Genomic DNA, 17,154 nt, shown 5'->3' with positions numbered 1-17,154 from the left:
ACGGTGAGTATAGTAACTGCTTGCCTCACCGCCTGGCCAGCCTGCCCCAAGCTGCCTTGGTCAAAGCCAGGGTAGGGGTCAGGGGTTTGGTGGGGTCTAGTGTGGCGGGGGGTGTTAGCTGTGCGTCCCAGGTCCCAGATAAGTGGAAGAGGACATCGGAGCTATATAGCCCTGCTCAACAGCCAGGTATGTCATATATGGTGGGGGATGGTGCCAGTATATTGTGAAATATGCTTGCGAGCAAGCATGATATAGTTCCATATTTAGGACTTTGAATCCTCCCGATCAAACGGTTGTGCGAGCACTTCCCACTTCAATTGCGGCTGTTTACCAGCCCATGCCCGTCTAATCGACTGTGTTTTGAGTATTTTAAAGAAGAGACGGCTCAGTGGGTATGGTATGTTAATGAACAGATAAAGCAGTGTGGGGAGGATAATCATCTTTATAAGGGAGATGCAGCCTGCGAGCAATAGGGGCAAGGAAATCTAGTGAGTAATGCTCGATGTGATGCTTTCAGCACAGTGCCATAGTTTGCACACATCACGTCAGCCCAGGACACCTTGATGCCCAAATACCGATGGCAGGTCTCACACCATTTCAGGGGGCAATCAGGTTGACAGTTCCACGTTTTTACCATCAGGAGAAAGATTTGTGATTTGCCACAATTAATTTGAATCCCAGCTAGGCGACCAAATGTGATAAATTCCTGCAGCACTGCATTGAGGCTCTCCGCAGGGTGGCTGAAGTAGAGTGTAACATCAGATTATAACATCATCAGCATATAAGGAAATGAGGATGTGTCTGCTGGGTTCCCGGATCGCATACTCGCTATGGACCTGGCGCAACTGGGCAGCCAGAGGCTCAGTCGCAAGCACGAACAACATGGGTGGCAGAGGGCTCCCTGCCTTGTCCCCCGACTAATAGGAAATGGCGCAGGCCACGTGCCATTAATCTGTACTCGCGCCGAAGGACTTGCATAAAGAAGCGCAATCTAGGCCATGATCTCAGAAGGAATGCCCATGCCCTGCAAAATAACCATCAGGTAGTCCCACTCTAGCAAGTCAAACACCTTTGTGGCATCGAAGAAAACAGCTGCTGCTGAGAGGTCAGGATCAGTACTTTGCAGTAATGCGAAAAAAGTGTGCAGATTGTGTGAGGTGGCTCTGCCAGTGACAAATCCTGATTGTCCAGTCTTGTCAGAAAAGTCATTAGAAGTCTTAGCCGATAAGCCTAAATTTTAGCCAATATTTTTACGTCACTATTTATTAGAGATAATGGTCTGTAGGAGTCACAGCCGGAAGCAATTTTTTTTTCTCAGTTTTAGCAGTGTGATAATCAGGGCTTCCCACATTGAGGGTGGCAGAGACCATCATATTTGGCCTCAATGTAAACTTCCTTCAACAGGGGTATTAAAGTATCTGCATATGTTTTACAAAAAGCAGCCTGTAGGCCCTTCGGGATGGGGGCCATCCCCAACTGTAGCTGTATAATGGCCTACCGTATGTCATCATGCTCAATGTCTGCTGCAAGGAAAGTGCACTGCGTGTCACTCAGCCAGCAGAGGGCAACGTCGTCTAGATAATTGTCAATATCTAGTGTGAATTCTCTGGCCGATTAATAGAGGTGCGCGTAATATGCCACAAACATCTTGAGAATTTCAGGGGTGTCCACAACGAGTAGGCCAGTAACATCTTGTATCGCTAGGAAGGTGTTTCCTGGGCATGATGCACTAATTTGGTAGCCAGTGAATGACCCCGCTGCTCCCCCTCACCATAAGACTGCGCCTGCGCTTATTTGCCTCGGTATACGACCTCAGCCATCTCCTGATAATCTGTCAGCGCCGTTGTAGGAAGCTGGCTCTGTATATACTATCTCAAAGTTAGAGGTAGTGTGCACAGAGTCCAGGAGTTCCCCAAGAGGCTTGACAGAGGCAATAATAGATAATACTAATGCTCTATTTGTGGTAGCATGGTCGAGCAGTTAGGCTAATCATAAAAATATCTGCTTGTTGCAGCTTCTGCATTATGGTAGCAAACTTCTTACGGGCTTCCTGCATTGCCATGGTAAAATCTGGGTAGATTGATATTTCATGATCTTCAAAGTTCAGTGTCCTCTGCTCTCAAGCCTTTCGCACGGCCGCATCCCTGTCACTATAGTTCAATATACGAGTGATTATCATGCGGGGATGTGCGCCTGGCGGCGGCCTAGCAGTTAAGGATCTGTGCGCTCGCTCCAAGATTAACAGCGGTTGGGTTCTGGAACGCCTATAATCTGTATGTTGTTCTTCCTAGATGTGGCTTCTAGATCTTAATTTTTGGCCGCTATAAGCTCCAGGACTTTTTCCATCTGCAGCAGCTGTTCATTTTTTGTGTGCACAGTATCTTCCACTGCGGAGATCCTTTGCTCAACTGCAGTCAATCACCCGGCCTGTTTTTCTAGTTTATTGAGGAGCAAATCTAGCCTGGCAGACAAGTTATCCACCTTGCCATCAATGGATGCCAGACTGTTTTTCATGGCCAGCAATAGGGCTTTCATGTCATCGGTGTCCTATGCCTCATCCATGCTCTGTTGTTCCTGAGGCCCCTGGGTCATTCTGTTGCTGATTTTCTGCCCTCAAATGGAAGGTTTGTCTGCTTTTCACCGGTTTTACCCTGTGGCAGCTGACAAGACAGCGGCCGTGACAAGCCAATGCCACCAAGGTGTGAACCAGGTGGGGCAAGGTGGCTATCGGGTTGGGGATGGGGGGGGTTGGATTTGCAGCCATGCAGGAAACCCGGAGCCATCTTCAACAATTGCCGTGTGTGCCCCCCCAAATCCAGACAAAACGAGGTACCAGAGGCCCACGGGGCTGCCGAGCGCAAGGTCCAGGCACCCCAGGTCCCGTACATCAATTGCCGCGCCCCACCTGGCTGCAGGCAATAAAATTATCTGGTATAGTCAAACCACCGCAACAGCGTGGCACTAAAGCAGCAGTAGTCAATAAATTCCAAGGCACCGGTAAGGAGGGCAGTCAGGCCTTACCACACAGGATGGGCTGCGGTGTTACAACTGGTAGGTATGTAGAAGGTAATCTCAGGGATGTCTAGTAGGGCAGCAGCAGTGCTGCGTCCCTGGTAGCGCCCGCGGGGTCCCAGCCACCCACGGTGATCTCTCTCAGGTCTCAGCCGAAGCTGCGGGACCCGGCGAGGCCCCAAGCAGACTTGGCTCCATCCACACCATAGCCATCCTCCTCAGGCGTCGCAGCAATGCACGCTCGGCCGCCACGGCACAAGGCCAGCAGTCCTTGTCAAGGTCTCAACTTCTCCCAGGTACCCGCAGGCTGCACCCCAGACAACTCCTCCCAGGCCTTGGCCCGCACCTCCAGGGACAGGTCGCCGACTCTGCGCTGATACTCGGGCTGGTAGGCAAGCAGGGGGCCTCCAATCAGCAGAACAATCCCGATGTGTCAGATGGTCCGACTCTCGCTTGTCGTGAGCCAGGACAATCAGTCCGCAGCCGGCACCACCGCCATCTTAGAGGGCATTTTTTCACCAGCCTCATGGATAAGCCCCGCCATCAAATGGAGCCAAACTGCACCTCTCTTGGAAAGACCACAGCAGCCAGCGAGCCTTAACTTAAGCTAGACTGCTCAGACGGGAGATCTGGGGCCGTTTGTTGGCCCCTAAGAAGGATTCTGTCGGTTAATAATCACGGGATGCAGGAGCCTCACAGTAGTTCAGCCATCTTGCTTGCCTGCCCGCTGGCGTCCCCATAGGCACTTTCTTGATTAATCGTTCACCACAGAAGACATTAATTCAGGTTATTAAACAGCTTCCTGGACACAAAGCTCCTGTGTTGGATGGCCTCACAGCCTCTTTCTACAAGGAGTTTGCACCGCAGCTAGCCTCCAACTTGCTGGAAATCTATGCAGAGGTGTGTGAGATAGGAATTCTTTCCCCCTCCCTGCACAAAGCACTGATCGCCAGTCTTCTAAACGCAATAAAGACCCCTGTGCTGTGAACCGTGTCACCGGCTCTCTGCAATACTGTTGCTGTCTTCCTGGGGACCACCACGGCATTTGACTCGCTCAAATGGCCATACTTATTCGCCCTGCTTACCTGTCTTGTAATTAGTCCTAAGTTCAACCACTTAATTAGCCTCCTATTATCAACAACCCATGGCCCGACTGCACACTAACGGTGTATATCAGTCCCCTTTCCCAGTAATGGAGGCACTTGTCAGGGATGTTCCCTCTCCTATTTTATTTGCAGTTGCCATGGAGCCCCTTAATGCGTGATTGCAGCAGCATCATACTCATGAAGGGTTGGCCTTTACGCCTAGGGCCATATTGGTCTCTATGTATGCCAACAATGTCACACTCTATGTCAATAGCCATCAAGATAATTTGGACGCATTGATTTGTGAATTCATACCATTTGAGGACCTTTCAGATATCATGATTAATTGGGTTGAGTCCATCATCTATCCCCCTCACGGATCTGACAGTTGAATATCCTTCAGAATTTCCCCTTTGCTGGGCCAGGGGACAGGTTGGATACCTTGGTATCCGGTTAAGTAGGGACCATGTTGACCTGTGGGGGGCTAATTATGAACAGGCACTCACCTGGCTGGAGGACCATCTGGGGAACTGGCGTAGGCTACCGCCATCCCGAACAGGCCAGCTAGTTATAGTAAAGATGGCAGTAGTCCCTAAATTCTAATATCTGTGAATCTACCCCTCCCCTTGCCACTCACTCTTTGCCAAAAACTGCGATCATGCCTTATCTCACTAGCTTGGGCTGGTAAGCCCCCCAGAGCCAAATGGGAACTACTCACACTCCCCTTCATGCTCTATAGAGATATGGAGCTCTATTAAATTGGCGCGTAGGCACAGTTTGCGCACTTCTGGATACAACTCATACAATTTCAGCCTCATACAGCCCAGGAGTACGACCAGGTGCACCTGTGTCCCCCGAATACGGCTTTATACCTGCCACCCCCATGCCGCCGACCAAGAGCTCGGCTTGACACTGTTGCTTGCGCGATGTGGGCATGGAATTAACTTCGGTGCAGAGCTCAAGTTGAACACCTGTTCGTCCCATCAGTCTTCCTGCTGAGCAATTCCTCCTTGCACATCACTGCAGACACTGACACCTGTACAAGTTTTCGGAACTTACCACTGGCCACTATGGGGGCAGTATATCCAGATGCCACTTTCATTGTACTGAAGGAAGCCCTTCAAGGCGCTATGGCCTCCCTCTTAAAGAACCTCACTGCTGAGGGCTTCCCTGTGTGCGCAGGATAGGCCCTTCCGGGACGCTCCAAGTCCTTGAGATGGTATTAACCAAGTCAGCTTCACGTCACCTAATCACAAAACTATACGCTACAAAACAAGTGACGACGCCAGTGTGTAACCCATGTTTGCAGATGTAATGAGCTGCTGCTGCCTTGGTGATCCCGATCTCAGATGTCCAATGGACAATGGATTGTGTACTGCTGCACACAATCACGCACATTCTCTCCTAACTACAGCCTCGGCTTGCTCCATTTTAAATTCATCAATAGGCAGGTACTGCTTCCCCGACAGGCTATGCACGTTGGACTGGCGCGAGGAGGCATACTGTACAACACCACACACAGATGTTTTTCCACCTTGCCGGGCTCTGCCCAGTCATACAGGCATACTGGGGAGAGGTCTTTGAAGCTACTGCAACTATGTTGGGCTATGCCACTGAATGCACCCCGATGATTGCTTTACTGGGATATGTTAAGAATGTGCCAGACGATTGGTGCAGACTGGTGGCAATGCTCCTCTTTCTTGCCAAGAGACGAGTGGCTATATGCTGGGGACGTCGTCATCTTCTGCTCCAATCAGACTGGCTGCACAATGCAGCAAACTGCCAAGAACAACTGCAAGCTTATTGAGACCTTGTGCTGTGAGTTCTCACCCTCTGGATATCTGGGCACCACTGATATCATATTTAGCTGTGTTGGTGGCTAGCTCGCCATCTCTTACACCCTCCAGAACAATTGAATGGAAACGCAGTTGCAGGAAAATGTCCATTTTGGCATTGTTACCCCCCCCACACACTCACTTTTTGCCTGACATCTGATGCATCTTGACTGAGTGTGTGCTGGGAACCTGCTAACCAGGCCCCAGCACCTGTGTTCTTCCCCTAAACTGTACCATTGCTTCCACAACTGGCGTACCCCGGCACACAGATAGGTCCCTTGCAGCGGTACCAAGGGTCCTGTGGCCAGGGAGGGCCTCTAAGGGCTGCAGCATGTACTGTGCCACCCTAAGGGACAACTCACCAAACACATGCACACTGCCATTGCACATTGTGTGTGTTGGTGGGGAGAAAAAGGTAAAGTCAATCTGGCATCCCTCTCTGGGTGCCTTGCCCACAAACCACTGCCTGTGGCAGAGCTAAGCCACCCCTCTAGCAGGCCTTCAGCCCTAAGGCAGGGTGTACTATACCACAGGTGAGGATGTAGATGCATATATGCATGAGCAATATGCCCCTACAGTGTCTACGTCAATTCTTGGACATTGTAGGAAGTTGGCTCTGTATGCAATATTTCAAAGTAAGGAATAGTATGCACAGAGTCCAAGGGTTCCCCTTAGAGGTAAGATAGTGGCAAAAAGAGAATTCTAATGCTCTATTTTGTGGTAGTGTGGTCGAGCAGTAGGCTTATCAAAGGAGTAGTGTTAAGCATTTGTTGTACACACACAGGCAATAAATGAGGAACACACACTCAGAGATAATTCCAGGCCAACAGGTTTTTGTATAGAAAAATATATTTTCTTAGTTTATTTTAAGAACAACAGGTTCATATTTTACATGTAATACTTCAAATGAAAGGTATTGCAGGTAGGTACTTTAGGAACTTTGAATAATCAAAATAGCATACACAGTTGTCAAATAAATCACATATAGCTATTTTAAAACTAGACAGTGCAATTTTCAACAGTTCCTGGGGGGAGTAAGAGTTAGTTAGTTTTTGCAGGTAAGTAAAACCACCTACGGGGTTCAAGTTTGGGTCCAAGGTAGACCACCGTTGGGGGTTCACAGCAACCCCAAAGTTACCACACCAGCAGCTCAGGGCCGGTCAGGTGCAGAGGTCAAAGTGGTGCCCAAAACGCATAGGCTTCAATGGAGAAGGGGGTGCCCCGGTTCCAGTCTGCCAGCAGGTAAGTACCCGCGTCTTCGGAGGGCAGACCAGGGGGGTTTTGTAGGGCACCGGGGGGGACACAAGTCAGCACAGAAATTACACCCTCAGCAGCACGGGGGCGGCCGGGTGCAGTGTGCAAACACGCGTGGGGTTTTCAATAGGTTTCAATGGGAGATCAAGGGGTCTCTTCAGCGATGCAGGCAGGCAAGGGGGAGGGCTCCTCGGGGTAGCCACCACCTGGGCAAGGGAGAGGGCCTCCTGGGGGTCACTCCTGCACTGGAGTTCTGATCTTTCAGGTCCTGGGGGCTGCGGGTGCAGAGTCTTTACCAGGCGTCGGGATCTGGGAAGCAGGCAGTCGCGGTCAGGGGGAGCCTCGGGATTCCCTCTGCAGGCGTCGCTGTGGGGGCTCAGAGGGGGCAACTCTGGCTACTCACGGTCTCGCAGTCGCCGGGCAGTCCTCCCTGAAGTGTTGTTTCTCCACAAGTCGAGCCGGGGGCGTCGGGTGCAGAGTAGCAAGTCTCACGCTTCTGGCGGGAAACGCAAGTTGTTTTAAAGATGCTCCTTTGAAACAAAGTTGCAGTCTTGGGTGAACAGAGCCGCTGTCCTCGGGAGTTCTTGGTCCTTCTAGAGCAGGGCAATCCTCTGAGGATTCGGAGATCGCTGGTCCCTGGGGAAAGCGTAGCTGGAGCAGTGTCTTTAGAAGTGGGGAGACAGGCCGGTAGAGCTGGGGCCAAAGCAGTTGGTGTCTCTGTCTTCTCTGCAGGGTTTTTCAGCTTAGCAGTCCTCTTCTTCTTAGGTTGCAGGAATCTGCTTTCCTAGGTTCTGAGGAGCCCCTAAATACAGAATTTAGGGGTGTGTTTAGGTCTGGGAGGGCAGTAGCTAATGGCTACTGTCCTTGAAGGTGGCTACACCCTCTTTGTGCCTCCTCCCTGAGGGAAGGGGGGCACATCCCTATTCCTATTGGGGAATCCTCCAAAATCAAGATGGAGGATTTCTAAAAGTCAGAGTCACTTCAGCTCAGGACACCTTAGGGGCTGTCCTGACTGGCCAGTGACTCCTCCTTATTTTTCTCATTATCTCCTCCTGGACTTGACGCCAAAAGTGGGGGCTGTGTCCAGGGGCGGGCATCTCCACTAGCTGGAGTGCCCTGGGGCATTGTAACACGAAGCCTGAGCCTTTGAGGCTCACTGCTAGGTGTTACAGTTCCTGCAGGGGGGAGGTGTTAAGCACCTCCACCCAGAGCAGGCTTTTGTTTCTGTCCTCAGAGAGCACAAAGGCTCTCACCACATGGGGTCAGAAACTCGTCTCTCAGCAGAAGGCTGGCTCAGACCAGTCAGTCCTGCACTGAACAATTGGGTAAAATACAGGGGGCATCTCTAAGATGCCCTCTGTGTGCATTTTTTAATAAATCCAACACTGGCATCAGTGTGGGTTTATTATTCTGAGAAGTTTGATACTAAACTTCCCAGTATTCAGTGTAGCCATTATGGAGCTGTGGAGTTCGTTTTTGACAGACTCCCAGGCTATATACTCTTATGGCTACCCTGCACTTACAATGTCTAAGGTTTTGCTTAGACACTGTAGGGGCATAGTGCTCATGCACCCATGCCCTCACCTGTGGTATGGTGCACCCTGCCTTAGGGCTGTAAGGCCTACTAGAGGGGTGACTTACCTATGCCACAGGCAGTGGGAGGTTGGCATGGCACCCTGAGGGGCGTGCCATGTCGACTTAGTCATTTTCTCCCCACTAGCACACACAAGCTGGCAAGCAGTGTGTCTGTGCTGACTGAGGGGTCCCTAGGGTGGCATAAGACATGCTGCAGCCCTTAGAGACCTTCCCTGGCATCAGGGCCCTTGGTAACAGGGGTACCAGTTACAAGGGACTTACCTGGGTGCCAGGGTAGTGCCAATTGTGGAGACAACGGTACATTTTAGGTGAAAGAACACTGGTGCTGGGGCCTGGTTAGCAGGGTCCCAGCACACTTCTTAATCAAGTCAGCATCAGTATCAGGCAAAACGTGGGGGGTAACTGCAACAGGGAGCCATTTCTTTACAGACATTGTAAGTGCAGTGTGGCCATATTGAGTTCATGGGCTGGGAGTTTGTCATTATGAACTCCAGAGCTCCGTGATGGCTTCACTGAAGACTGGGAAATTTGGTATCAAACTTCTCTGTTCCCTAAACTCACACTGATGCCAGTATTGGATTTACAGAAATGCCCCCTATATGTTAACCAAACTGCTAGTGCAGGACTGACCGGTCTGTGCCAGCCTGACACTTTCAGACAAGTTTCTGAGTGAGAGCCTTTGTGGCCAGAAACAAAGCCTGTCCTGGGTGAACATGCTTCGCACCTCCCCCCTGCAAGAACTGCAACACCTGGCGATGAGGAAATGTAACAACACAATTTGCAGAGAAGTACTCGAATTATGATCCCAGTCTTTGGGGATTAGGGCAAAGTTTAGGAAGACACCAAGGGTGCCCCACCAGCAACACAGGACCAGCCAGGTGTCAGGCACCCAATGGAATCCTATGGAGACAGAGGGCACTTAGAAGAACACAGGGACTTAACTTTGTGCCATGGGTGTGCCAATTGTGAACACAAAGGTACAGATTTTGGAAAAAGCACTGGTGGTGGGGCCTGGTTAGCAGGATCCCAGCACACTTTCAATCAAAGTTGCCATTAATATCAGGCAAAATGTGTCTGTGTGTGTGTGGGGGGGGGGGGTAACCATGTCAACAGTGGCATTTCCTTACAGGTATAGTATATACAGAGCCAACTTCCTACAGCAGTCATACCACTTGACACAATACTGGAAATTATTTGCTGCTGATGCTTTAACACCTGCCTACTTGATATTTTCGTGTTAAAAAGAGCGCTTTCTCCTTATCTTCCTCTTTCCCTACAATGTCCTTCCCCTTGCCTCACCTCCCACCAATTCTGCTCCCTCTTCTCTACCTTCTTCCCACCTCCTTTTCCTATAGCTACACAGTTCAATTGATTGCATATTGCTAAATTTGCATTATTTTCTATTGCGGTTTGTTCTTACAGGTACCTGTTGTGCTACCTGCTGGCCCGGTTACCTTTGTAGCTCATTTTGTTACTTGTAAAAAAAACAATAAATAAAATAAAATAAAATAAAAAGATTTAAAAAAGAGCAGATTGTCTGATCTCAATTTCATGGTGCTAACATCTTGGATAGAACAGATTTTCAGGTATAAAACTGCTTTATTCAGAAAACTGGTGGATGGGCATTATGGACTAATAGATCCAAACATTTAGTGGCTCTATGTAGAGATTAAAGCATGTCAGAGCTAAATACAAACCTTGTGCAACTTCACAAGTCACAGTGGTAGCTTACAATGAGTGTCTTCTAAGCCTGAGTGTTATTGATTTGTTAAGGATTGGAAGCAGTTCACGACAACACTCTCAAAGCACGTGCAGTGTTCTAGTTCACAAACCCTCAAAGAACATGCAAAGCTCTAAAATCTTTAACAGTTAGCTGTGATCAACTGTGTTGAAATTTGCCAGCAAATCTGAAAGGATCCGCAGACAGGCAGCACCATTATCTAGCATGCATAAATTTATGTACCCCCCAACTGTACCATGCAGATCCAAGAGGAGAGCTGTATCTGAATGGTCAATAGGAAGACGTTTCTGCCTCTTTGTCATCTCTTCTTGTCACTTATATTTATTTGTCAAAGTCTCTGAAAAGCCCAAGGCATCAGCATATGTAAAGCAAAAAAGACACTGAAGCTGTAAAATGTTACTGGGAATGTATTTTTTTTTGTTTTTAAGTCCGGCAATACCTTTTGAAAGAGATTGCCTGCCATCCTCTGTGTCTCTGCCATGTTAAATCATGAGGGCCATATAGGTAGGTGCACATCTGAATTTGGAGCCACTGCCTTCAACGGACTCTCAGCTGAGCGTTTGGTGGAGATTCCAAATCTGCAGGAGCTGAAACAGAGTTAGATTGCTTCCCAATTTATCAGTGGTGGAACAGATGGAAGAGGCAGAAACGGGTACATATGTCCCATGGCCAGAGGAACTGGCACATACCAGGGACAGCAGGTGCTCCAGAAGTTGTAGTATGCTAGAGAATCCTGGCATTTCTATCTGGCCGCTGACTATTAAAGAAGGTAAACATGACTATTGGAAAGCTCGAATTGGAGGATGCTCATAGCAAGGGAAAGAAAAAAGTAGGTTGCATGTTCACAAAAACAATACCAACTTTAAAATTCTCCTCCAAGTTCATAGTAGAGGGATAAGGAGGAGTGGTGCTTTTGTACTTCTTGTGATGAGGTGATCTCTTCCTTTGTAGGGGTCAGCTCCAAGAAGGCAACTTGATTTTGATTTCAATTCAATCACACATGTGGAAAAGGCCTTTCAGGTACTACAGAGGCAACAGATTGTTCACGTTTGTAGTCTGTCTCTATGCATCAAAGGTAGTTGGTGTGAGAGTCTGTAACCAACATCAGTAAGCGACAGTACAACTGGGATTTAATCTAGAGGATTTGAGAGGGCGGTGGGACGGGCTGGAGGGGTGACAAAATCCTCTAAAAATAATGGGGGGGGGGGGAATCACAAAAATGAGAAAACAAATACCCTGGTGAAAATATGTAATTACAGATCGTGTGCTTCTGTGCAGCAATAAAAAAGGAACCTATGTTTCCTGCTCCAGTAACGCCTTCATAGACACAGGTCATTTCCAGTGAGTACTTAGCAGATTCACAGCTTGTGCCGCACACAGACACCTTGTGCCAGTAGCTAACACTGTAAGATCCAGTCAGATGTCTTGTAAGGAGCGTCAGAGTCAATTTTCTGATTTTCTAGCAGACGCAGTCTAGTACTATGCTTGCTACAGATGGTCTGCCTGCCTACCTGCTGATGGAGACTGTAAGAATCTAGGTTCTGGATGCCACAGAGCGAAAGGATCCACTGACATTCAGCAAACATGCCTGCTTTACAACATTGTGCTAAGTTGAGAGAAAACACTTAAGTATGCAAATGATAAGAAAGAAAGTTGGCTTGGCCATAAAGTAAACATCCTGATATTAAGGTGATTTGCAATTGCAAATTCTCTGTTCTCCTGAAAGTGGCGCACTGCAGAACTCTCTTTTAATCTGAATCGAGATTTTTCACTGCAGTCCCCTTCACAGCCTAACTAACTATGGGGAGACTGCATGGATTTAGTATTCAAACAAAAGTCACTGGAGATAAACAAGATGCAACAAAACCTATAATATTTAGGCAATGTTTACACCAGGGCTAATATAACTGCAAAGTTTAAAATGCTTTGCTCCCATAATGTGTCTAATAAAATAGTTATAAAATAAACAAAAATTTGATTTGAAATGACAAAAAGAAAAAGACCACAGATTCAAAAGACAGGCTACATATGATGGCATGAGGATGCACTGGGGGAGGCTGGAGGACTATTTACTTGTTTGTAGACATAACCTGTCAGATGACTAATCCTAATGACAATGAAATTCTAAAAAAAAGATTGTATTTACCACAGAGCCTGTATTTATGTAATTCTTGATTTAAACAGAATTTCCAAAATTCATCAGAGTACTGAACCAATGCAAGTGGGCAGGAGATCTTGTTATGGAGATCTTCATTAAAGACACAGGTTACACAATGCGTTCAAATAGGCCTGGATAGGTTGAGTTATACTTACTGCTTGCTTAGAATCAGACAGTTCCTTTTTGGTTTTAAGCAACAGCTGTTTCATTTTGGTGCTTCTCTCCTCGTACTGTTCCACGGATGCCTGAAGTGAAGCTAATATGTTGAATAAACAGAATAATTATTGGGACCACAGAACAACAACACTTTATGTGATCAACAGCAAAACAAATAAAAAATCAGAGGAACTGGGAGCTAAAAAGACATTCCATTAAACAGCATACCAGTAAGTACACCATAACAGAAGACAGAATACTTTTTGATGTTAATATCAGAAACAAAAGACCAAGGACAAAAGATGCAGAATACAGTTTATTGCAGCAAACTGAAGGGCAAAATAACATGATCAGGCATCTTGGGAAGTGTGTGTGCGCTGAATTACTCTTTCAAATAACTACATCACACTCAATATGTATAACTTTTTCACTACCCCTTACAATCTGCTGGCATTTCTGTTACTTCTTTACCTAGTTTAAAATGTAACACTACTGCTATGTTAATTTTGAAACAGTAAGTTTCAAAAATGACCAATAGAATTCAAAATTGAACTTTTTTTAAACGTAATATTGTACAAACAGGACAAGCACTCAATCTCCTGTAGTATTTAGGTAAACCTTTGTCAAGATAGCAAATTCAGGTTCCCTTACCTATTTCTTCATTTAAGGTTTCTTCTCTCTGCTTCTGAAGTCTCATTTCTTGCTCCAGATCCTCCAGTCTACTGTTTTTGTCAGAAATCTTTTGGTTAAGTTCTTTGACTAAACGATCATAATCTGCCATCTCCATATCCATCAGTGTGCTCTTTTGTGCGTCCTACAATAAAGATAGTAATTTGTTTTGACAATATCTTTGTAATAATGTAAGCCACAGATTTCTCATGCAAGTCATTGCCCATTTTTACGCACAGCAGTCTCACCAAGTCACTTTCCTTATTTGCACTATAGTTAGGAGTGTGCTTCTATCAAACCTTGGGCCCTTTCCTTCAGCGGCCAACCTCACCTCATCTAAGCACTCTACAATTCACTGGTCTTTAAATGTTTCAAGTAAACCATTAAAATACCGTGGCTCATGAATCCTAAAAGTTTCCCTCCAACTAGTACTTTGGGCCAGATGAATGAATCTGGCCCATTGCGATTCGGTAATTGCAATTTTTAAGAAATCGCAATTACCGACTCGCAAAGGGCCATGTATCACATTTGCGAGTCGGTAATTGCGATTTCTTAAAAATCGCAAATGCAATTACCGAATCGCAAATTGCGATACTGGCCCCATTCGCAGCTATGGGCCTGTTGGGAAGTTGGGAGTTGCACATTTTTTGCATTTCGCAAATAGCGATTTCTGAAACAGAAATCGCAATATGGGAAAAGCAAAGGGCCAGGGTGCTGGGGGCCTAAGGCCCCCTCTCCTGCGCCCCATTTTTTTTTTCACATGTAAAGTACACACATGCCAAAATGGCATGTGTGCTTTACATATCAAATTTAAAAATGCAGTTTTACTGCATTTTTTAATTTTGCACCAGGTTACCACCTGGTTCCAGGTCATGGTATTTTGCACTTGCAAAATACCATTCTGCGAAAAATCGCAATTTGCAAATTTTTGCAGAATTGCTTTGCGACCTGGATTTTGCGAATCGCAAATTACGATTCGCAAAATCCAGGTCGCAACGCAGAAAATCGCAAAATTTGCGATTTTCGGTTTTTGGTCTGCAAATGCATTTAATGCATTGCAGACCTCAATTTTGCACTCGCAAACGGCCGATTTTGATGTTTGCGAGTGCAAAATCTGTTGATACATCTGGCCCTTTGCCTCTTAACTTCAATTCCACAGGGATTCATAGGAATTACAATTTACTCACCCTTTAACTCACTACAACAAATTAAATATTTTTCCACCTGAAAATTACAAATCCTTTTCACTGGAAATCATACTCTCATATATATTAAACTTTCCTCTGCAGCTCTGATACGTCCAACTATTCCACAGTGCTGCATACCATAGTCTCACCTTCCCTTATCAGGCAGCAGTCTAAACTTGTTTTCTCTTATCTTTCAAGTTTGTCCTTTAATGCAAGACCGCTTTTAAAATCTTCCACATAAAACCCCTTCAGAGCCATTATCACTTCTTTTGGCTTTTGATTTTGTAGGAAGCTGGCCTTGTGTGTGGTGGCCACCTATGGTGTTGGTACCTTATATCAGGTCCAGCCAACCCCTATTAGTGGATTTAGGCAGTGTCTAGGAAGCCCGGGCTCTCTATAGGTAGCTCCGGATGAGCAGCCAAGTCTTATCCAGGAGACATGCAAAGCTTATGCAATACCACAATAGTTACACAGCAACTTATCACACATGAAAGGAACCACGCAGTGTTACAAAAATAAAGGTACTTTCTTGCAGCAACACTACACTAGAATACTTATAGGCAGCCCCCCAACTGGAGGTAAGTACACACACTATATATATATATATATATATATATAATGAGTAAACCTACAATAGCAAGCAGGAATTAGCATAGAAACAACATGCATTGGCAAGAATTGTAGAAAATAGTAAGGGCCCTAGGAGAGGGCCAAACCATATACTAAAATAGTGGAATGCGAATTGAAGTGCCCACCCAAGGATATGGAGTTCGTTAGAGGGAACCTGGAAGAACTAGAGACCCCATGAGGAGAGTACCTAGGTGACTCCCAGCGACCAGGAGAGCAGAGGTAAGTACCTGGTCTTCCCAAGGACTAACAAGAAGACTTAGGAAAAGGCTTGTGCAAGATCAGGACCGGACTAGAAGAAACCGAAGGTGGATTCTGGAAGAAGAGGACCTGCAAAAGAAAGTGACAGAGTCCAGTCCACGATGGTGTCCCCAGGCGGGGCAGGAGCCACTACCCACCCTTCTGTGGATGAAGATCCGGTGGAGCTGGAGACAACACAACATGCCTTGATAGCTGCAAGAGTCACGATGGACATGGGTACTGTCCTGCAAGGACAGGCAAGGGCTCACCGTCTCCCAAGTTGAACAGCTTGTAGAGAGGACCAAGGGTACCACTCCAGACCACCACCTGTGATGCAGTATCCATGTGGTTCTACAGGAGAGCAGAGCAATGCAGCCAAACGTCATTGCTATAGGTGCCTGCAGAAGCAGGGGAGTGACTCCTTCACTCCAAGGGAGATTCCTTCTTGGCGCAGGGTTAAGTCTCGTGACCCCAGAGGATGCACAGCTGGGGAAATGTTGCAGCTGCTGGAAGGAGCCAGAGAAACAATGTTGCAAGGCGAGGTTGTCTCAGGAGTTGCAGTCTTGTCGGTTCCTGAAGAGCCCAGTTGCAGTTCCAGTGGCCAGAAGTAGATGTAAATGATGCAAAGGAGTCCTTGTGGAGTCCTGCACATTGAATCTGGGGACCCACCCGCAAGGGAGTCCCTAAATAGCCCTAAAAGGGAGTTTAATCACCTTGCACGGTGACCTCCTATCAGGAGGGTCTCTGTCGTCATCCGCCTGACCTTGCCACTCAGATGCTCCCAGGGGCCTCTGAACACCTTGCTTTCAAAATGGTACAATCGACCCAGAGGAGCTCTGGGAACCACCCCTGGAGTGGTGCTGAACAGGGGAGTGGTCACTCCCCTTTTCTTGGTCCAGTTTCATGCCAGAGCAGGGAATAGGGGTCCCTGGACTGGTGCAAACCAGTTTATGCAAGGAGGGGAGCAAATGTGCCCTTCAAAGCAAACTGGTGGCTTGGGGAGGCTACCTCTCCCAAGCCTTGTAACACCTATTTCCAAGAGAGAGGGTGTTGCCTCCCTCTCACACAGGAAATCCTTTGTTCTGCCTTCCTGCCTGAGCTGGTTAAGCAGCAGCAGGGCAGAAACCTGTCTGAGGGGTGGATGCAGCACAGGCTGCTTGGAAAACCCAAGAAGACTGGTAGGAGCAATACTGGGGGGTCCACTAAGGAGCTCCCAGATTGCATTGAATCATACAACCAATACTGGCAATAGTATTGGGGTATGATTCCAACATGTTTGATACCAAACATGCCCAAGCTTGAAATTACCATTATGTGGCTAGACACAGGTAGTGTGTCCAGTATATGGATAAAATGGCTTCCTCGCACTTACGAAGTCCAATACAATGGAACTGGAGCTCGCAGGGGCACCTCTGCTCATTAAGGGGTGCCCTCACACACAGGGACCTGCACCCTGCCCTCTGTGCTAGGAGGGCCTACCACAGAGGTAGCTTACAGTGACCGGGTGCAGTGATCTGTGGTGAAAAAGTGCATGAACCTTTTCACGCAGGCTGCAATGGCAGACCTGCAGATACATTTTGCATGGGCTCCCATG

The 17,154-nt window shown here is 47.3% G+C and overlaps 1 protein-coding gene across 2 annotated transcripts in view; it reads right to left on the bottom strand.

The window, feature by feature from the left end:
• GCC2 (GRIP and coiled-coil domain containing 2) overlaps positions 1–17,154 on the bottom strand; it is a 418,679-nt gene that overhangs the window by 151,006 nt on the left and 250,519 nt on the right. For both annotated transcript variants that reach the window (XM_069204470.1, XM_069204471.1), the window contains exons 13-14: positions 13,489–13,651; positions 12,837–12,937 (exon numbers count right to left, since the gene is read on the bottom strand). In XM_069204470.1, the coding sequence (XP_069060571.1) occupies positions 12,837–12,937; positions 13,489–13,651 (264 nt within the window). The remainder of the gene's footprint in view (positions 1–12,836; positions 12,938–13,488; positions 13,652–17,154) is intronic.

Source organism: Pleurodeles waltl, chromosome 8 (assembly GCF_031143425.1).
Source record: "Pleurodeles waltl isolate 20211129_DDA chromosome 8, aPleWal1.hap1.20221129, whole genome shotgun sequence".
Lineage (NCBI taxonomy): Eukaryota > Metazoa > Chordata > Amphibia > Caudata > Salamandridae > Pleurodeles > Pleurodeles waltl.
Note: the sequence above shows the minus strand (reverse complement) of the source record. Positions and strands in the feature narration are given on the sequence as shown.